Source organism: Manis pentadactyla, chromosome 14, assembly GCF_030020395.1.
Source record: "Manis pentadactyla isolate mManPen7 chromosome 14, mManPen7.hap1, whole genome shotgun sequence".
Lineage (NCBI taxonomy): Eukaryota > Metazoa > Chordata > Mammalia > Pholidota > Manidae > Manis > Manis pentadactyla.
This window is the reverse complement of record NC_080032.1, coordinates 60,787,129-60,803,028: the sequence shown is the minus strand read 5'-3', so window position 1 is coordinate 60,803,028 and position 15,900 is coordinate 60,787,129. Positions and strand designations below refer to the sequence as shown.

Sequence of the window (15,900 nt, the reverse complement as noted above, 5' to 3'; positions counted from 1 at the left end):
AGCGGAACAAACTGAAAGCTCGGCCGTCGGACCCCACCCCCGGCCCCCTGCCCGGGACCCCCTCCCTCCCGGGATCCCCCGGGATTCCCCACCCCTCCCGCATCGCCGGGGACCCGGCCGGCCTGGCGCGAGTCCCTGCCCGGGACCCTGGCTCGGACCCTGCCCGGAGCCCGCCCCAAGAGCCGGAGCCCTGCGGCGGCTGCAGTCGGGAGGTGAGCAGGGTTGGAGGGACGCAGGCTGAGGCCCGGCCTCGGCAGACAGACGCAGGTAGCGAGTCTCGGGCACCGACGTCAGGGGTCCGACGGCAGTGGAGGTTTGGGGCTGCGCGGGTAGGAGGCCTGAGGGAGGATGCAAATTTTTTCTGCATCCAACCTCGTCCTCACTTCTTTCTCAAAGCACCCCTCGGTCTTCCGCGGAAGTCTGACCTCTGAACCCTGTTCGCAGAGGAGGGTTCCGGAGGACACCTCGGGATGGCGGGGGTGGCCTACTTACTTAGGCAGATGTGGCTGGAATGAAAATTAAGCTTATTCTGCATTAAGTCAGAGACCAATCTGCGTGCACATTCCCCTCCTCCTGGGTGTTCTCACCACTATGCAACACTGTCTGCACGCCACCCTTTTCCAGGGCTTCCAGGGTGCAAAGAGGCTGGTCAGAGTAGAAGGGAGAACTGAGCCTTAGACCAGAAAGATATATATTAGGAGTGGGAGGGAATAATAGTATCTACTGAGTGGTGGGGGAGGAAGGGAGACCTGAGAGGTGTGGAGTGGAACAGATTTGAAGGTGCAGGAAATCTAGATATCAAGGAAAGGGAGGAGGCAGAGTGGAGCAGGCCTGTGACCGCTAAGCTTATGGCAAATGTCATATGAGTGTGACAATCATTTTTAGGGAGGTAACAAATATCCTAAAAGAGACAGTCCACTGCTCTCTCAAAATACCTCTAAATAGGATTACACAATTTCACATACTAATGAGGTATCCCGTGTGTCTATTAGAATCAACAAAGCACAAATGTTTTTAAAGATAAAACTATTTTCCTGAACATTACAAAACCACCATAGCATATTGAGGGCACATTCTGTTAGTTAAGAGATAGGGTTTAACAGAGAAGACAAGTAGTGATTCTACAGCTTCTTACTACGCTGATGGACAGTGAATGTAAGGGGGTATGTTGGGGGGACTTGGTGATGGGGGGAGTCTAGTAAACATACTGTTCCTCATGTAACTGTAGATTAATGATACCAAAAAAAAAAAGATAGGGTTTATAGTCTTGGTTCTGGAAGAGTTATTAAGTAATACAGTAATTTGCTTAGAAAGTTAAAACATGAAAAAGCCCATGCAAACACTAAAATGTCATTGTATAAATATTTTGCATATTGTGGAGGATAAATGTATATTTTTGCATCAATGCAAGGATAATGGCGTGTGAGATAAATGGCACCCCATAGTGTTATGCAGTGCACAATCTGTACAACCGTACCATGGGCCTTGAACAGAGCAGTTGCCCTTTTATCTGAGGTCTTGTGAACTGTGCGGTGATTTCTTCAGTGGTGTGGCAACAGTGCAAGAGTACAAACTGCCTTTCTCCTCTGATTCATAGGCACTGATCCTTTTATTTTAAACTAAGATGATAGGAAAATATAAAGGCTCTTTTCTAGAATGGGTTATGGGATCAGAGTTTTGTCAGGACTTCTGATGACCAAATGTCCTCCTCTTCCAGCATTCCTATCCCACAGTCACTGTAGTGATCTGTACTATTGTAGTCAACAAGAGAGAGTTCCATATTTTTGTAACGGTCCCACTTGTTTCTGTAGCCAAACATTCCTAAGCTTCCAGAAGACCTTTGGCTGTACGGACCTACATTCTTAACAGTTCCACTTTCTCCCTTCGAATTTCTTCAGTTTTCCTCAGGTTTAGCCTGCTCCTGTCTGTAGAACTCATCTCCTTATTGTCTGAGGTCTTTGCAGAGGCCCAGGGGGCATTCACCTGGACCCATGGACTAGTGCTCCTGGCCCAAGGGCAGGAACACCTCTCTAACAGAACCTCCTTCTCAGCCCTAACAAATCTCTGACATCCTGCCACTGTGTGCTTTCCAGGGTCCATGCCTGTGATTCTCAATGGAGAGTGAAAGCACAGATTCATGATGAAAACCAGCCCCCGGCGACCACTGATTCTCAAAAGACGGAGGAGACTGCCCCTTCCTGTTCAAAATGCCCCAGGTGAAACATCAGAAGAGGAGCCAAAGAGGCCCCCTGTTAAACAAGAGCCCAGTCAAGCACAGGCCTCCATGGAGGGGGCAGAGCCCAACCCTTGCAAGTTTCCAGCTGGGATCAAAATCATTAATCACCCCACCATGCCCAATACTCAAGTGGTGGCTGTCCCCAGCAGTGCCAATATCCAGAGTATCATCACAGCACTGACTGCCAAAGGGAAAGAGAGTGGCAGCAATGGGCCCAATAAATTCATCCTCATCAGCTGTGGGGGAGCCCCCACTCACCCTCCAGGAGCCCGGCCTGAAGCCCAAGCCAGTAATGATCCCAAGAGCACAGAAGTGATTGCCAAGACCCAGGGACCAACGCCTGCAGCGAGGGCTATGAATCTCCCTAGACCAGCTGGAGCCCCTCCCGGACAGAGATGGGAGAGTTGTGGTATGTGGTCCACAAAGCAAATAGGTGAGGGGCCCAGCCTTTCCTCTCTGGTGGCACAGACTGTCGTCGGTCATGTTGATACTTAGAACAGGGATCTAGCATGCACCAAGGGAAAGTCTTGTCTTTCTTCATCCTGAAACCTTGACCCAGATCCTTTGGACACTGTCAAAAGGGTTGCAGTTATAATTTAGCATTTCTATAGCCTTCTTTATATTAAAAAAAAAAGGATTTATTTATTGTTTCTATTTCTCCTTCCCATTGACTGTATAAGGAAGTAGGAATTTTTCTCCTTCTCAATAAAGGAGAAAACTGAAGCATGAGGAGAGAAAGTGACTTTCTTTGTGCAGATTACTCAGTAATTCTTTTTTGGACAGTTGCCTTGACTGGTCTCTGTCTCACTGTGGCTCAGATTGAAAGGCAACTTGAACTGTGCTCCTGGATTTCTCCAGAAATCCATAAGGGGGCAGAGTACCTGAGGGCCACACTAGATCTGGTACCTCTTCCCTGTCCCTGAGGGTAAAGGTCATAGCAAGGTGACCCCTAACCACCAACTGTGATGGGCCTGCTGGGCATCGGATCAGGCGGCTAAGTTGCATCTTGGATTGTTTCCCCCCAAACAGCTGGCGGCGAGGCAGCAGGCGGTACTCTGGACAACAGCTTGACCAACATCCAGTGGCTTGGGAAAGTGAGTTCTGATGGACTGAGCAGCATCAAGCAAGAGATGGAGGAAAAGGAGAACCATCACCTAGAGCAGCGTCAGGTTAAGGTGAACTGTTCTGTCACTCACTGGAGAAGTCAAAGCCAGTGCAGAGAATTTCTAAGAAGGGAAATGGGTCAAGTGGCCTGTGGCACAGAATTTCCAGGTTCTAGGATTAGCTCTTCACTTAGTGAAATTCTGTAGAACTTGTGAGCTACCTTTCTGCCTAGGATCTTTGTCCGCCATCGGTGAAATTCCCTTGAAGGCAAATTCCTCTGGTTCACTCTGTATTCATTACAGCAGCACTGACTTTTGTACCCTTAGTAGGTATTCAATAAATGATGATGAGGTCTTCGTTTGAAAAGCAACTGAAACTTTAAAGGGGCATGCCAACCATACGAATACAGCATTTTTAACAAGGCAGTTTTATTAGAAGACATATTAATAGCAAATAAAACAAGTTAGATATGCATTTTAAATATTTCCCCAGCAATCAAAACTGACCCAAACTCTGTGGACTGGGGTTATTTTTCACAGTTGCCACATGCCTAGATTCTGTTGTATATACCCTTTAATCATCCATTCAACTACCTTTTCAAGTGAAAATTTACATGGATTTGTACGTGAGTAAAAACTGAGCTGTTTCACTTAAAATTTCTGTACTTATTAAGTGATAGCTCAAGTTTTTTTCATGTAAATGATCAGACCTTTGCCTAAGACTTAGCCAGATGTGTGCTTTGCACACATTTGTCCCATACTCTTAGGAATATTGCTCTCATACAAACATTGAAAGGAGTGGGTTTATTCACATCACATCAGAAGTAGGAATCAGACGAAGATCTAGGTCTCTTGACCCCAGGTCTGAAAAATGGTTTTAGGATGAAATCAGTGCTTTAAGAATCTAAATTCCCAAACTTTCCCAAGAGGTTCCAGCTAGCAAAGAAATACTGGACTTGTGTTTATTATTGGGCAATATCACCAACAAAATGAATGAGGACAGAGAAGTGGTTCTACGTGTCTAGGAACTGGACTAGGTCACCTCCAAGATTTTTCTAATCCTAAAAGTTTATTCTGAGGAATCGTGGGCTCAGATGAGTTTATTTCTAGTGTGATTCTATGGGATTATCCAAGGTTTCTGTAGGGGATGTTGTTTTGGGAGGAACCAGGCGCAGCATTGTGAATGCTTCCATGACATTCCCTTTTCTCTTTCCCTTTGGCTTCTTATAACCCTTAGGTTGAGGAGCCTCCAGGAACATCAGCATCCTGGCAGGACTCCGTGTCTGAGCGGCCACCATACTCTTACATGGCCATGATCCAGTTTGCCATCAACAGCACCGAGAGGAAGCGCATGACCTTGAAGGACATCTATACTTGGATTGAGGACCACTTCCCCTACTTTAAGCATATTGCCAAGCCAGGCTGGAAGGTACCATGTCCCATACAACCAGTCGCTCTGGCTGGTAGTTTGTCTACATGGATGTAGAGCAATTTGTGTCTGGCGCCCTGAGGGAGCATAAATGCAAAGGATGCTGGAACTATAAACAACTAGATCTTTTGGAATGTGACTCTATCCTGCTGAGTCCAGGCAAAATCATCAGTAAGAGCTCTGCCTCCACTTCACTTGTGGCTGTCTAAGGGTAATGGAGACGCTTCAGTGTAACACGAAGCCTGCTTTTGTGCTCCACTGAACAGCAGCTGGAGTGACTAAGTAGCTTTATGAAAAGATCTTAATGAAAAAAAACATGCTGTCTGTGAGCCTCATGACCCAATATTCACCTCCTATAATGTCGCATATCATCTCTAGAAGGCAGGGATTTTCTCTTCAGTTTATTCATGGGAACCCTGAGGTGTCTGAGTCACTAATGCACACCTCAGCGTCAGAGCCACCACCTAGGGCTTCTGACACATACTCAATTTCAAGCCAAGGGTTTTTGTTTGGTTTCCCACAAAGTAGACGTCTTAACTTCAGGCTCTTACCTCAACTAAATTCCAAGCTCCTTTGTTTCTTTACTCACTTGTCTTGCTGTTGAGTATTGCTTCGCAGCCTCACACTTCCTTCCCAGCCCCTGATGGCTATTGGGGTCTTTATCACCCACCTAAGGAATGCCACCAGTCTTCCTCCCCAGTAGGTAGATGGGTCCATGGCTCAGGCTGCCAGCCCTGCATTGTGGAGTGTCAGGAAGAGAGTTGCCAAGAGGCAAGGTCATAAGGATGCTCGCAAAGTCTGTGCTGAACACAGTGGGCGAGCCCCGAGTTTGATTCCCCTCAGGAAACATTAAAGGTGACGTTTCTGAAGCTAAAGTAGCCAGTAATTGGTTGTCTTTTCTTTCAGAATTCCATTCGCCACAACCTTTCTCTCCACGACATGTTTGTTCGAGAGACGTCTGCCAATGGCAAGGTGTCCTTTTGGACCATTCACCCTGGTGCCAATCGCTACTTGACCCTGGACCAGGTGTTTAAGGTGAGTGTCCTGGTTTTATATAAACAGGGCCACAGATGAGGGTCATAATATCCATCTCAAGAGGAGACAAGCCCTCCTTGTGATGATCTTATCCAATCAGGGCAAAGTTAGAGGCCCACCAGCCCATAGATGATTTGTGCGAAACTGAATTAAGTACAGCTGACAAATACCAAATGACACCCTTTTGTGCTAGATCAGGCCATGGAAAGGACTGTTCAGTGTCCCCCTAATCACTCCACGGGTAAGAATTGTCTGGCGTGCTTGTTAAACCACACCTTCCCAGGCCCCTCTTTTGGGGCTTCTGATTCAGTGGGTCTGGGATGGGTCCAGAAATATGTAGTTTTAACAAGCATCTCAGGTGATTCTTAGAGAGAAAGTCTGGGAAACCTTGTTTTTAAAAAGCCCTTCTTCAGGCTGGAAACCAGAACATCTTTTCAGAAGCGATGGTTTTGGGCTTTTAGAATGTGTATAAGGCTGCTGCTAACAGTTGCTGTTCTTCTGGGAGGGAGAGTTGTCCAGGGTGGCTCTCAGTGTCAATCAGGAATAGGTATTTTGCCCAATCTGGCCAGGTTGACCACGCTGGTGGTAACTTCATCTCATTTCTCTCCCACAATGCCTGACCGCCACCAGCCACTGGATGCAGGGTCTCCACAATCGCCTGAGCACTTGGAATCAGTAAGATTCTTTCCCTCCGGCTCGGGGCTCAGCCTGTTTTCCTTTCACTGCCAGCATGCCTTTAGTGGACAGCGACAGAATGATAAGCAGGGGAGGGATCATGTGGCCATGTGACTGCCGGTCCTGAATGCAGAGCACCCAAGCTTCTGGGAGTGAGGAAGTCTGTGGCACCATGTCATCTCCCCAGAAGTGGGGTTCCCGCCCTCTTGTTCCCCCGCCTATAGGTGTCATGCAGGTGCACTGAGCAGAGCAGGGAGCAGCAGGAGAACACGCTATGGGCTTGGTGCAAGACAGCAACCGCAGTGCATGGCGTAGGCCTGGCAGGCAGTGTTTTTTTCTCACTGTTCTACCTGATTTTTCTTTGCCACTCATAGAGCTACATGCTTTAGCATTCCCTGGGGATGATGAGGACACATGGCTGAGATGGTAGGACCTGCCATCATATGTCTATGCACTGCCCACCTCTTCTCACTAACCATCTTTGGAGACAATGCTCATATGCCAAACCAGCTCTTACTTCCTGGGCTGTCGGTTAGCACAGTGCTTGGCACCAGAGCTGCTGGTGGGGTCTCCTGCCCTCTCCCCCTGCCTTATTAACCCAGGTTTCTTTCTCTCCCTATTCCCATAAGCAGCAGCAGAAACGACCCAATCCTGAGCTCCGCCGGAACATGACCGTCAAATCTGAACTCCCACTGGGCACACGTTAGTATGGGAGAGCAGGCCTCGCGCCTCAGCCTGGTCTGGGGACGTACCTTTAGCGCAGTAGGCTCTGGGATTCTGTGCTGCACTCACAGGGTCTGAGCCCAGAGAAGAAAGGCAAAGGTCCTGGGATTGAGAAGGGCCGTATCCCCGGACCCCTGCTTCTCATCTCCCGTTTCCTCCTAGGGCGGAAGATGAAACCGCTGCTCCCACGGGTCAGCTCGTACCTGGTGCCCATCCAGTTCCCGGTGAACCAGTCCCTGGTGCTGCAGCCCTCGGTAAAGGTGCCTTTGCCCCTGGCAGCTTCCCTTGTAAGCTCAGAGCTTGCCCGCCACAGCAAGCGGGTCCGTATTGCTCCCAAGGTGAGTGGCTTCTATTTGTCTCTGAGGAGAGACGCCAGTCCATTCAAAGTGCTGGACCTGTGGCTTGCAAATCACTCCACTCCGTGTTCCTTGAGAAGCTTTTAAACCTAGTTGGCATAAAAACACAAAGGAAAATTCAGTAACAGTGTAAGAGCTAAAAAGGAATTTGGATTATGGCGGAAATGGTGTCTGAAGGCCATAAATACCTGATGAGTTTATAACAATTCCGATAAGGGTGATTATGATGAATGCACTGGGCTGGTTAAGGAGGAGTTCCAAGGGAAGCAGGGTTTAGAAAGAATCACCTTAGGTAAGCAGCCAGCACGGAGGACATTCCAGTGGCAGTGCCGTGAGATGGGGAGGGAGTGCCTCTACCCCAGGAAAGGTAGAGTGATTGGGTCAGTCTAGTGCAGGGTTTCTCATCCTCAGTGCTCTTGACCTTTAGGGCTGGGTAATTCTTTGTGGGGGGTGACAGGAGGCTGCCCAGTGCCTGAAGGATGTTTAGAAGCAGCCCTTGTCTCTCCCTACCAGATGCCAGGAGCACCCCCCCATGTGACAATGAAAATGTCTCCAGGCATTGCCAAAGGTCCCCGGGTGGGGGCAGGGGTGCCAGTGGTCAAGCGTCAGTGGTATAGCTTGAGGGGAAGGTGAGGAGGGTAAGTTAAGACCACATCGTGATAGGCTGCCAAGTCTGGAGAGGAGAATTTGTGAGAGCTGACGTAGTAAAGTAGAGGAAAGAACCCTTCCTCCTGCACTGAGATGGCCATAGCATATGGACTCTGAGGCTTAGGACTTGGGGGTTTGTTTTATCTTTCCTTCATTAAAACATATTTTAAAAATATACATAAATGGTACAAACCATCATAAATCTACACAGAAGTGTTAATGTGATGGCAGCATGCATGCTGTGTGTTTTATTTTTATTACGGTATCATTGATATACAATCTATGAAGGTTTCACATGTGCAACATTGTGGTTACAACATTCACCCATATTATCAAGTCCCCTCCCACACCCCACTGCAGTCACTGTCCATCAGCATAGTAAGATGCCTCAGAGTCACTACTTGTCTTCTCTGTGCTATACTGCCTTCCCCATGTTCCCTCAACATTATGTGTGTTAATCATAATGCCCTTTAATCCCACTAGTCCCTTCTTGGAGTCTGTGAGTCTCTTGCTGTTTTGTTCCTTCAGTTTTGCTTTGTTCTTATACTCCACAATAAGTGAAATCAAATACTTGTCTTTCTTCACCTGCCTTATTTCACTGAGCATAATACCCTCTAGCTCCATCCATGTTGTTGCAAATGTTAGGATTTGTTTTCTTCTTATGACTAAATAATATTCATTGTGTATATGTACCACCTCTTCTTTATCCATTCATCCACTGATGGACACTTAGGCTATTGTAAATGGTGCTGCAATAAACATAGGGGTGCATATGTCTTTTTGAAACTGGGCTCCTGCATTCTTAGGGTAAATTCCTAGAAGTGGAATTCCTCGGTCAAATGGAATTTCTATTTTGGTTTTTTTGAGGAACCTCAATACTACGTTCTACAATGGTTGAACTAGTTTACATTCCCACCAGCAGTGTAGGAGGGTTCCCCTTTCTTCACATCCTCGCCAGAATTTGTTGTTCCTTATCTTTTGGATGTTGGCCATCCTAACTGGTGTGAGGTGATATCTCATTGTGGTTTTAATTTGCATTTCCCTGATAATTAGCGATGTGAAGCATCTTTTCATGTGCCTGTTGCCATCTGAATTTCTTCTTTGGAGAAGTGTCTGTTCATATTATTTGCCCATTTTTTAATAGGGTTATTTGCTTTTTGGGTGTTGAGGCATGTGAGTTTTTTATATATTTTGGATGTTAACCCCTTTTTGGACATGTTGTTTACAAATATATTCTCCCAAACTGTAGGATGCCTTTTTGTTCTACTGATAGTCTTTTACTGTATAGAAGATTTTTAGTGTGATGTAGTCCCATTTGTTCATTTTTGCTTTTATTTCCCTTACCCAAGGAGATGAAAAAGTTGTTCATGTTTATATTCAAGAAATTTTTGCCTACGTTTCTTCTAAGAGTTTTATGGTTTCATGACTTGCAGTCAGGTCTTTGATACATTTTGAGTTTACTTTTGTGTATGGAGATAGACAATAATCCAATTTCATTCTCTTACATGTAGCTGTCCAATTTTACAAACACCAGTTGTTGAAGAGGCTGTCATTTCCCCATTGTATGTCCATGGCTCCTGTATCGTATATTAATTGGCCATATATGTGTGGGTTTATATCTGGACTCTATTCTGTCCCATTGATCTATGGGTCTGTTCTTATGCCAGTACCAAGATGTTTTGATTACTGTGGCTTTGTAGGAGAGCCTGAAGTTGGGGAGCATAATCCCCCCTGTTTATTCTTCCTTCTCAGGATTGCTTTGGCTATTTGGGGTCTTTTGTGGTTCCATATGAATTTTAGAACTATTCCAGTTTGTTGAAGAATGCTGTTGGTATTTTGATAGGGATTGCACTGAATCTGTAATTTACTTTAGTAAAGATGGCCATTTGACAATATTAATTCTTCCTATCCATGAGCACGGGATGTATCTCCATTCATTGGTGTCTTCTTTAATTTCTCTCATGAGTGTCGCATGCTATGTGTTTTAATGCAGTCTGTTCTTTTCTCTTTTCTTTCTGCCCCCACTCTCCCCACCCGCTCCCACATCACCCCTGCTCTCCATGAGGATTCCTGTTGATAATTTAGTATGCTTTCTTCATAATTTTCCCATGCTCTTGGTAAAATATACATATAAGACATATAATGCCTTAGACATTTTATATGTACACAACACAAGGAATGTTGAAAATGGGATATGACACATACTTTTCTGCTTCCAGAAAACTCTTCCAAGTCACTTGGCATAGCTTTAATTCATTGCTTCCTAATGGCCACACAATATCCCGTGGTTGTGGCTATGCCATAAAATTTCCAATCTTCCCACTTCTATGAGCACACTTCGTTTCTAGTTTTTTTGCCTTATCAACAGTATTGCAATAAATATCTTTGCAAGTATCTTTCTTACTAGTGCTTTTATTTCTATGAGATCGAGAACCAGACATGAGATTGTTAAGTAGTAAGGTGTTTTAAATTGTATGAAATATGGTAAGGTTGGTTTCCAAAGAATCTGATAATTCACATTTCCATCAGCAATATATGACAAGACCTGTATCTTTGCCAGCAATTGTTATTATTAGTGTTGTATTTGCCCAGCTACTATGTGTAAATGATATCTCCTTGTTTCATTTTATCTTTCTTTGCTAATCAGGAAATGTGAGCACCGTCTTGATATGTTTGGTCCCTGGGGTTGTTACTACAAGATACTCATTTATGGACATTGCCCATCTTTCTATAGGGTTTTGTTAAGAATTTGTGTAAGTTCTTTGTTATCAAATTATTAACTTCTGCCTTTTATGCTGAAGATATTTCTTGCCTCTACTGTTTGTTTCTTAACTTTATGTTATCTTTTGCCACAGTAAGATTTTTAAATTGTTATATAGTCAAATATGTCTCTCTTCTCTTTTACAGTTTCTGGGTTTCCAGTCTTGGTTAAGAAGGTCACCCCACCCTCAGTTTGTACATGTGGTCTTCTAGATTCTCTTTTAAGAGTTGTATGGTTTAATTTTTCTGTTTAAGTCTTTGTTTATAGTGTAAAGTAGGCATCCAATTTTATTCTCTCAGATGGATACCAATTTTGCCAGCACCATATTAAATGCTCTAATTTTACTCCCAGAATTGAACTCCCACCTTCATCATATATTCTCATATGTAATAGTTCTTAAGACTTTAAAAAGACAAAAAAGAGGATCAGGAGCAGCATGTCACATATTTTAGCCACACCCTGTGTCCTGCTCAGTGACCAGCCTAAACATCGGAGCCCTGAGGGAACCCATTCATCTTCTCCCTGCTTTGCTTCCAGGTGCTGCTGGCTGAGGAGGGGGTGGCCCCCCTGCCCATGTCAGGGACAAGGGAAGAGGAGAAGATCTTGCTCGGAGAGGGGCTGTCTGATCTGCTTCCTGTTCAGCCCATCAAGGAGGAAGAGGCCCAGCCTGGGGAGGAATACCCGCTCTTGGGGAGACCCATCAAAGTAGAGAGCCCGCCCTTGGAAGAGTGGCCCTCACCGTGGCCTTCTGTCAAAGAAGAATCGTCCCATTCCTGGGAGGATTCGTCGCACTCCCCCACTCCAAGGCTCAAGTCCCCAGCCCGTTGTGTCTCAGAGATGCTGGTGATGAAACGAAGGGAAGGGAGGGAGGTGAGCCGGTCTCGAAGGAAACAGCACCTACTGCCCCCATGCCTGGACGAGCCTGAGCTGTTCTCGGCCGGGCGCCCTGGGCCTTCCCGAGGGGCCCCGGAGCTCACCCTCGCGGCAGAGCCCTCTGAGCTCACCTGCCCACTTGGCCACTCCCAGGAGGAGGGAGGACCTTTTAAGACACCCATCAAGGAGATGTTGCCCATCTCCTCCACCCCGAGCAAATCTGTCCTCCCCAGGACCCCCGAATCCTGGAGACTCACACCTCCAGCCAAAGTTGGGGGGCTAGATTTCAGCCCAGTACAAACCCCCCAGGCTGCCTTTGGTCCCCTGCCTGACTCCCTGGGGCTGATGGATCTCAGCACCACCCCACTGAAAAACGTCCCTCTCTTTGACTCACCCCGAGAGCTCCTCAATTCTGAGCCCTTTGAACTCACCTCTGACCCTTTCGGCAGCTGTTACCCCTCAGATAGGGAAGTCCCCAAGCCAGGCTCCCCCGCGTCACAGGTTGCCAGCCTTTCAGCCAACCGTTCTCTGACAGAAGGTCTGGTTCTGGACACAATGAATGACAGCCTCAGCAAGGTCCTGCTGGACATCAGCTTCCCTGGCCTGGAGGAGGACCCCCTGGGCCCTGACATCAGCTGGGCTCAGTTCATTCCCGAGTGCAGTAGAGACATGGCCTGACCCTTGCTGCTCACCTGTCTGCTCTTTGGAGTGCTCATGTGGCTGGGCCTCCAGGTCCTCCAAGTGGGGACAGCAGACAAGGACTGTCCTCTAGCCTCACCTTGTCTGGTTATGCCAAGGCAGATGTCACACTGTAGCTGCCACTGGGCCCTCTGCAAGCAATGAGGCCCTGTGACCACTCTCTGTGCCACCCTATACTCCCTAAGAGAATATGATTCCTCACTCTCCCAACTAGGAGCTGAAAGGTGGGAACAGCAAAAACAAAGCAAACCGTTTGCATCTATGCCCAGCAGTCTACCACCTTCCCCACTCTTTGCAGGGTGGCCCTTGTAAATAGTGTATATTCTCCAAATTATCCTCTAATTATAAATGTAAGCTTATTTCCTTAGATCATTATTTAGAGACTCCCGGAAGGTGGGTAGGATGACAAAGGGTTTCAGTTTGCTTCCGATCCTTGCTTTCAGTTCCTAGGGAAGGGAGGCCATGCAGTGCACGGTTTCCTCCAGACCCAAGCCACCCGCCTCAAGGGCCCTTTACTGTAGGCATCCAGACAAGAGGAGATGCTTGTCAGGGTCCCTCTGTTTGCCCATCCCTCCCACCTACCCATGTTTCCAAGTCTGCTTTCCTGCAAGAAGAAATCCTGGTAAAAAGGTCTCGTCATGGGTCAAGAGTTAAACTGAGGGTGGGGGATGGATGCATCTAAAGCAGAGTGGGGGTGCCCAGATGTGCACCCATAAGATGTTTCTCTGATAATGTCCCTAATCATGCCAGAGAGACTCATGCTGATGAGAACTTGGCCCGAGGCTGAGAAGACTGAGGGGCCCTGGACCTGCCCGGCTGCCTTAGCTCACACCTCAGCTTTGCAAAGAGCCACCCTAGACCATGGCTGACCTCAAGAACACTACATAACCACCTAACAATAAATCCAGGGTGGAAGTGCTGGTCTCTGGTGTATTGGTGTCTGGTCCCTGAAGCATAAGAAGGGATGAGAGAAGCTTGTGGGTGATAATGAAGTTGGGGAAAGGGAAGGCAGGGCCAGCGTGACAAAAAATGCACTTGAAGGAGAGTGCAAAGGACTTTAGCATGGACCACCACCCATACCCTGCCAGGTACATGTCCTTTCTAACAGACACTGGCAGTTTTCCTAATTCTGGTCCTGCACAGCCTGCCTCTTTTTGGGACCTCTGAACTTGCTGGTTATTGTAGGCCTTTTAGGGATCCCCAGACAGGGAAAGGCCTACTTGGGGACATACCCAACCCCTGGTGAACACTAGAGAAGGTGGGCCTGGTTACAGGTACTGCGTGACCACCTTCGTCCCCAATCCAAGGCCTGGAAGCCAGCCTGTCCTTTCCTCACTCTGCCCTCCTAGGCAAGTCCCTCCCCAGAAGCAGTTCACGTTACCATCTTTTGCAGTCAGAACTTAGGAGTCCTGTTCCCTGCCTGTCACCTGAAAGGCCGCTGGCCTGAGAGACCGGCAAGCCCTCCCAGCAAGAGGTAAGGGCCTCCTCCCTGCATCATCACCAGGAAGCATCACCATAGCAACCCCAGCAGCAAACAATGCTGCCAGGAAGGCTTCCCTATAAAGCAGCCCCTCCTGGCAATCAGGCCCAAAAGAAGAATGGCCAGTAGCCTGAAAAGGTCACCCAGAGGGCAGAGTAATCCATCTGTGTCAGAGGACCTTTCCTGCAGGTAGGGGGTGGGGCCCCAACTCCACAGCCTGCCTTTCTGTACATGCCTTCTGCTAAGCAAGCAGTCAAGGCTGTACAGACCTTGTACCTATGGAAAGGAGCAGAGGTCCGGTACACCTTGGCAGAGAAGCAACTGGCTGCTGTGTACCATGCCTTGTTGACTACAGAGGCCATCACCGGAACAGCTCCAAGGTAATAACCACCTATTGCATCACTGGGTGGGTGGAAGACTGGACCCCAAAGCCACTGAGTGACATGGCACAGATGACTACACTGGCCAAATGGGGCGCATACTTACAGCAACATAGCACCCTCTCTACTAGCCCCTTAAGAGGAGAACAACTTTTACTGGGGCCAGTGACCTATACCAGTGGAAAGCAGGAAGAACTTGCTTTTGAGCCATTGGTAGCTGAAAGTCCTTATCAGAAGGGAAAAGCTATACGTGAAGATGCTTGGTATACAGACAGCTCCAGTCATGGGCAGCCCCCAAAGTGGAGGGCTGTGGCTTTCCGTGCTAAGACTGAGACAATATGGATGGAGGATGGAGAGGGGAAGAGCAGCCAGTGGGCTGAGTTGCAGGCAGTATGGCTTGTGATCACCTGGGAGCCCTCCCCTATAGCTGTCTGCACTGACAGCTGGGCTATTAGGGATTGACCCTGCGGCTACCGACATGGTACCATGCCAACTGGAAGGTTGGTCACCATCCCCTTTAGGGGCAAGAGTTGTGGCAAGACTAAGGGCCTCTGGTCAGACTAAGACAGTTACTGTATATTATTTGACTGGCCATTTGCCTTTGTCATCCCCAGAAAATGATGAAGCAGACACACTGGCCCAGGGACATTGGCTAGAAGGAAAGCCTGCCTTTGATGTGGCCCAATAGTTACATCAGTGTTTGTTGCACACAGGGCAAAAGACAATGTGGGCTGTAGCCCATCAGTGGGGCTTGCCATTGACCTTGAAGAAGTTAGCAGAGTCCAACAGGAGTGCCTTGTGTGCTCTAAGAGGGACTTACACCAAGTCCCACAGCAACATGAGACAATAGTAAATGGGCCGATACCCCTTGTCAGACAGCAGATCAACTATTGGGCCTCTGCCCACATCAGAAGTATATCAGTATGCCATGACTTGTGTGGACACATCTACTGACCTGTTGGTTGCTTTTCCTGCACATCATGCAGACCAGCAAACTACTAAAAAGGGCCTAGAGTATCTCTTTACAGCCTATGGCTGACCACAGGTGATTGAGAGCGATCAAGGTACCCATTTTACTGGCCATACTTTACAAGAATGGGTGCAGCAATTAGGAATAAAGTGGAAGTTTCATGTACCATATAACCTCCTGGGGCATAACAGAGTGGTACAATGGTTTGTTGAAATCTGGCCTGAAGTTGGACACCAATAATCTATGGGGCTGGTCAGTTTGTTCATGGAAAATGAGCCTTGAGCCCTGTGGACATGCTCACACACACATTGCTGCCTCTCCTATACAACTGTATGTACAAACTAAAGAGGAGTTATTGAAGCCAAGATATGGTCAGCAGAGCAACATCCTGCTGCCAGCCCCAACTGTTTTAAGCCCTGGAGACTGTTCAGTGGACATGGCCCTGGACATTTTGACACAAGGACCAGCGATGGCTGGTCCTTCTGGCACTTTGGGAAAAAGGCCTGGAAGCTGGTCTTGTGTGTATTCCTGG

At 47.5% G+C, this 15,900-nt stretch overlaps 1 protein-coding gene across 7 annotated transcripts; it reads left to right on the top strand.

Annotated features, from left to right (window-relative positions):
- The first annotated feature begins 8 nt into the window (after positions 1-8).
- FOXM1 (forkhead box M1) lies at positions 9-13,461 on the top strand. 7 transcript variants are annotated; one of them, XM_057491343.1, is made up of 10 exons: positions 20-212; positions 2,094-2,669; positions 3,266-3,411; positions 4,577-4,768; positions 5,675-5,803; positions 6,434-6,478; positions 7,108-7,180; positions 7,364-7,539; positions 11,504-11,836; positions 13,289-13,461. In XM_057491343.1, the coding sequence occupies exons 2-10, from the start codon at positions 2,138-2,140 to the stop codon at positions 13,301-13,303; spliced, it is 1,641 nt and encodes a 546-aa protein (XP_057347326.1). In that variant the 5' UTR covers positions 20-212; positions 2,094-2,137; the 3' UTR covers positions 13,304-13,461. The 7 variants fall into 7 exon arrangements, with proteins under 7 accessions (XP_057347327.1, XP_036764030.2, XP_057347324.1 ...); XM_057491344.1 differs by lacking the exon at positions 13,289-13,461 and having other exon boundaries at positions 9-212; positions 11,113-11,595; XM_036908135.2 differs by having other exon boundaries at positions 15-212; positions 7,364-7,455; positions 11,504-13,461.
- The last annotated feature ends 2,439 nt before the right edge of the window (positions 13,462-15,900 follow it).

Bases quoted from the DNA above. Each gene is read 5' to 3' on its own strand.
- FOXM1 (XM_036908116.2), top strand. From the start codon at position 2,138: ATGATGAAAACCAGCCCCCGGCGACCACTGATTCTCAAAAGACGGAGG. The intron at 3,412-4,576 runs GTGAACTGTTCT...TATAACCCTTAG, and splicing joins TAGAGCAGCGTCAGGTTAAG to GTTGAGGAGCCTCCAGGAAC. The intron at 5,804-6,433 runs GTGAGTGTCCTG...GACCGCCACCAG, and splicing joins CCCTGGACCAGGTGTTTAAG to CCACTGGATGCAGGGTCTCC.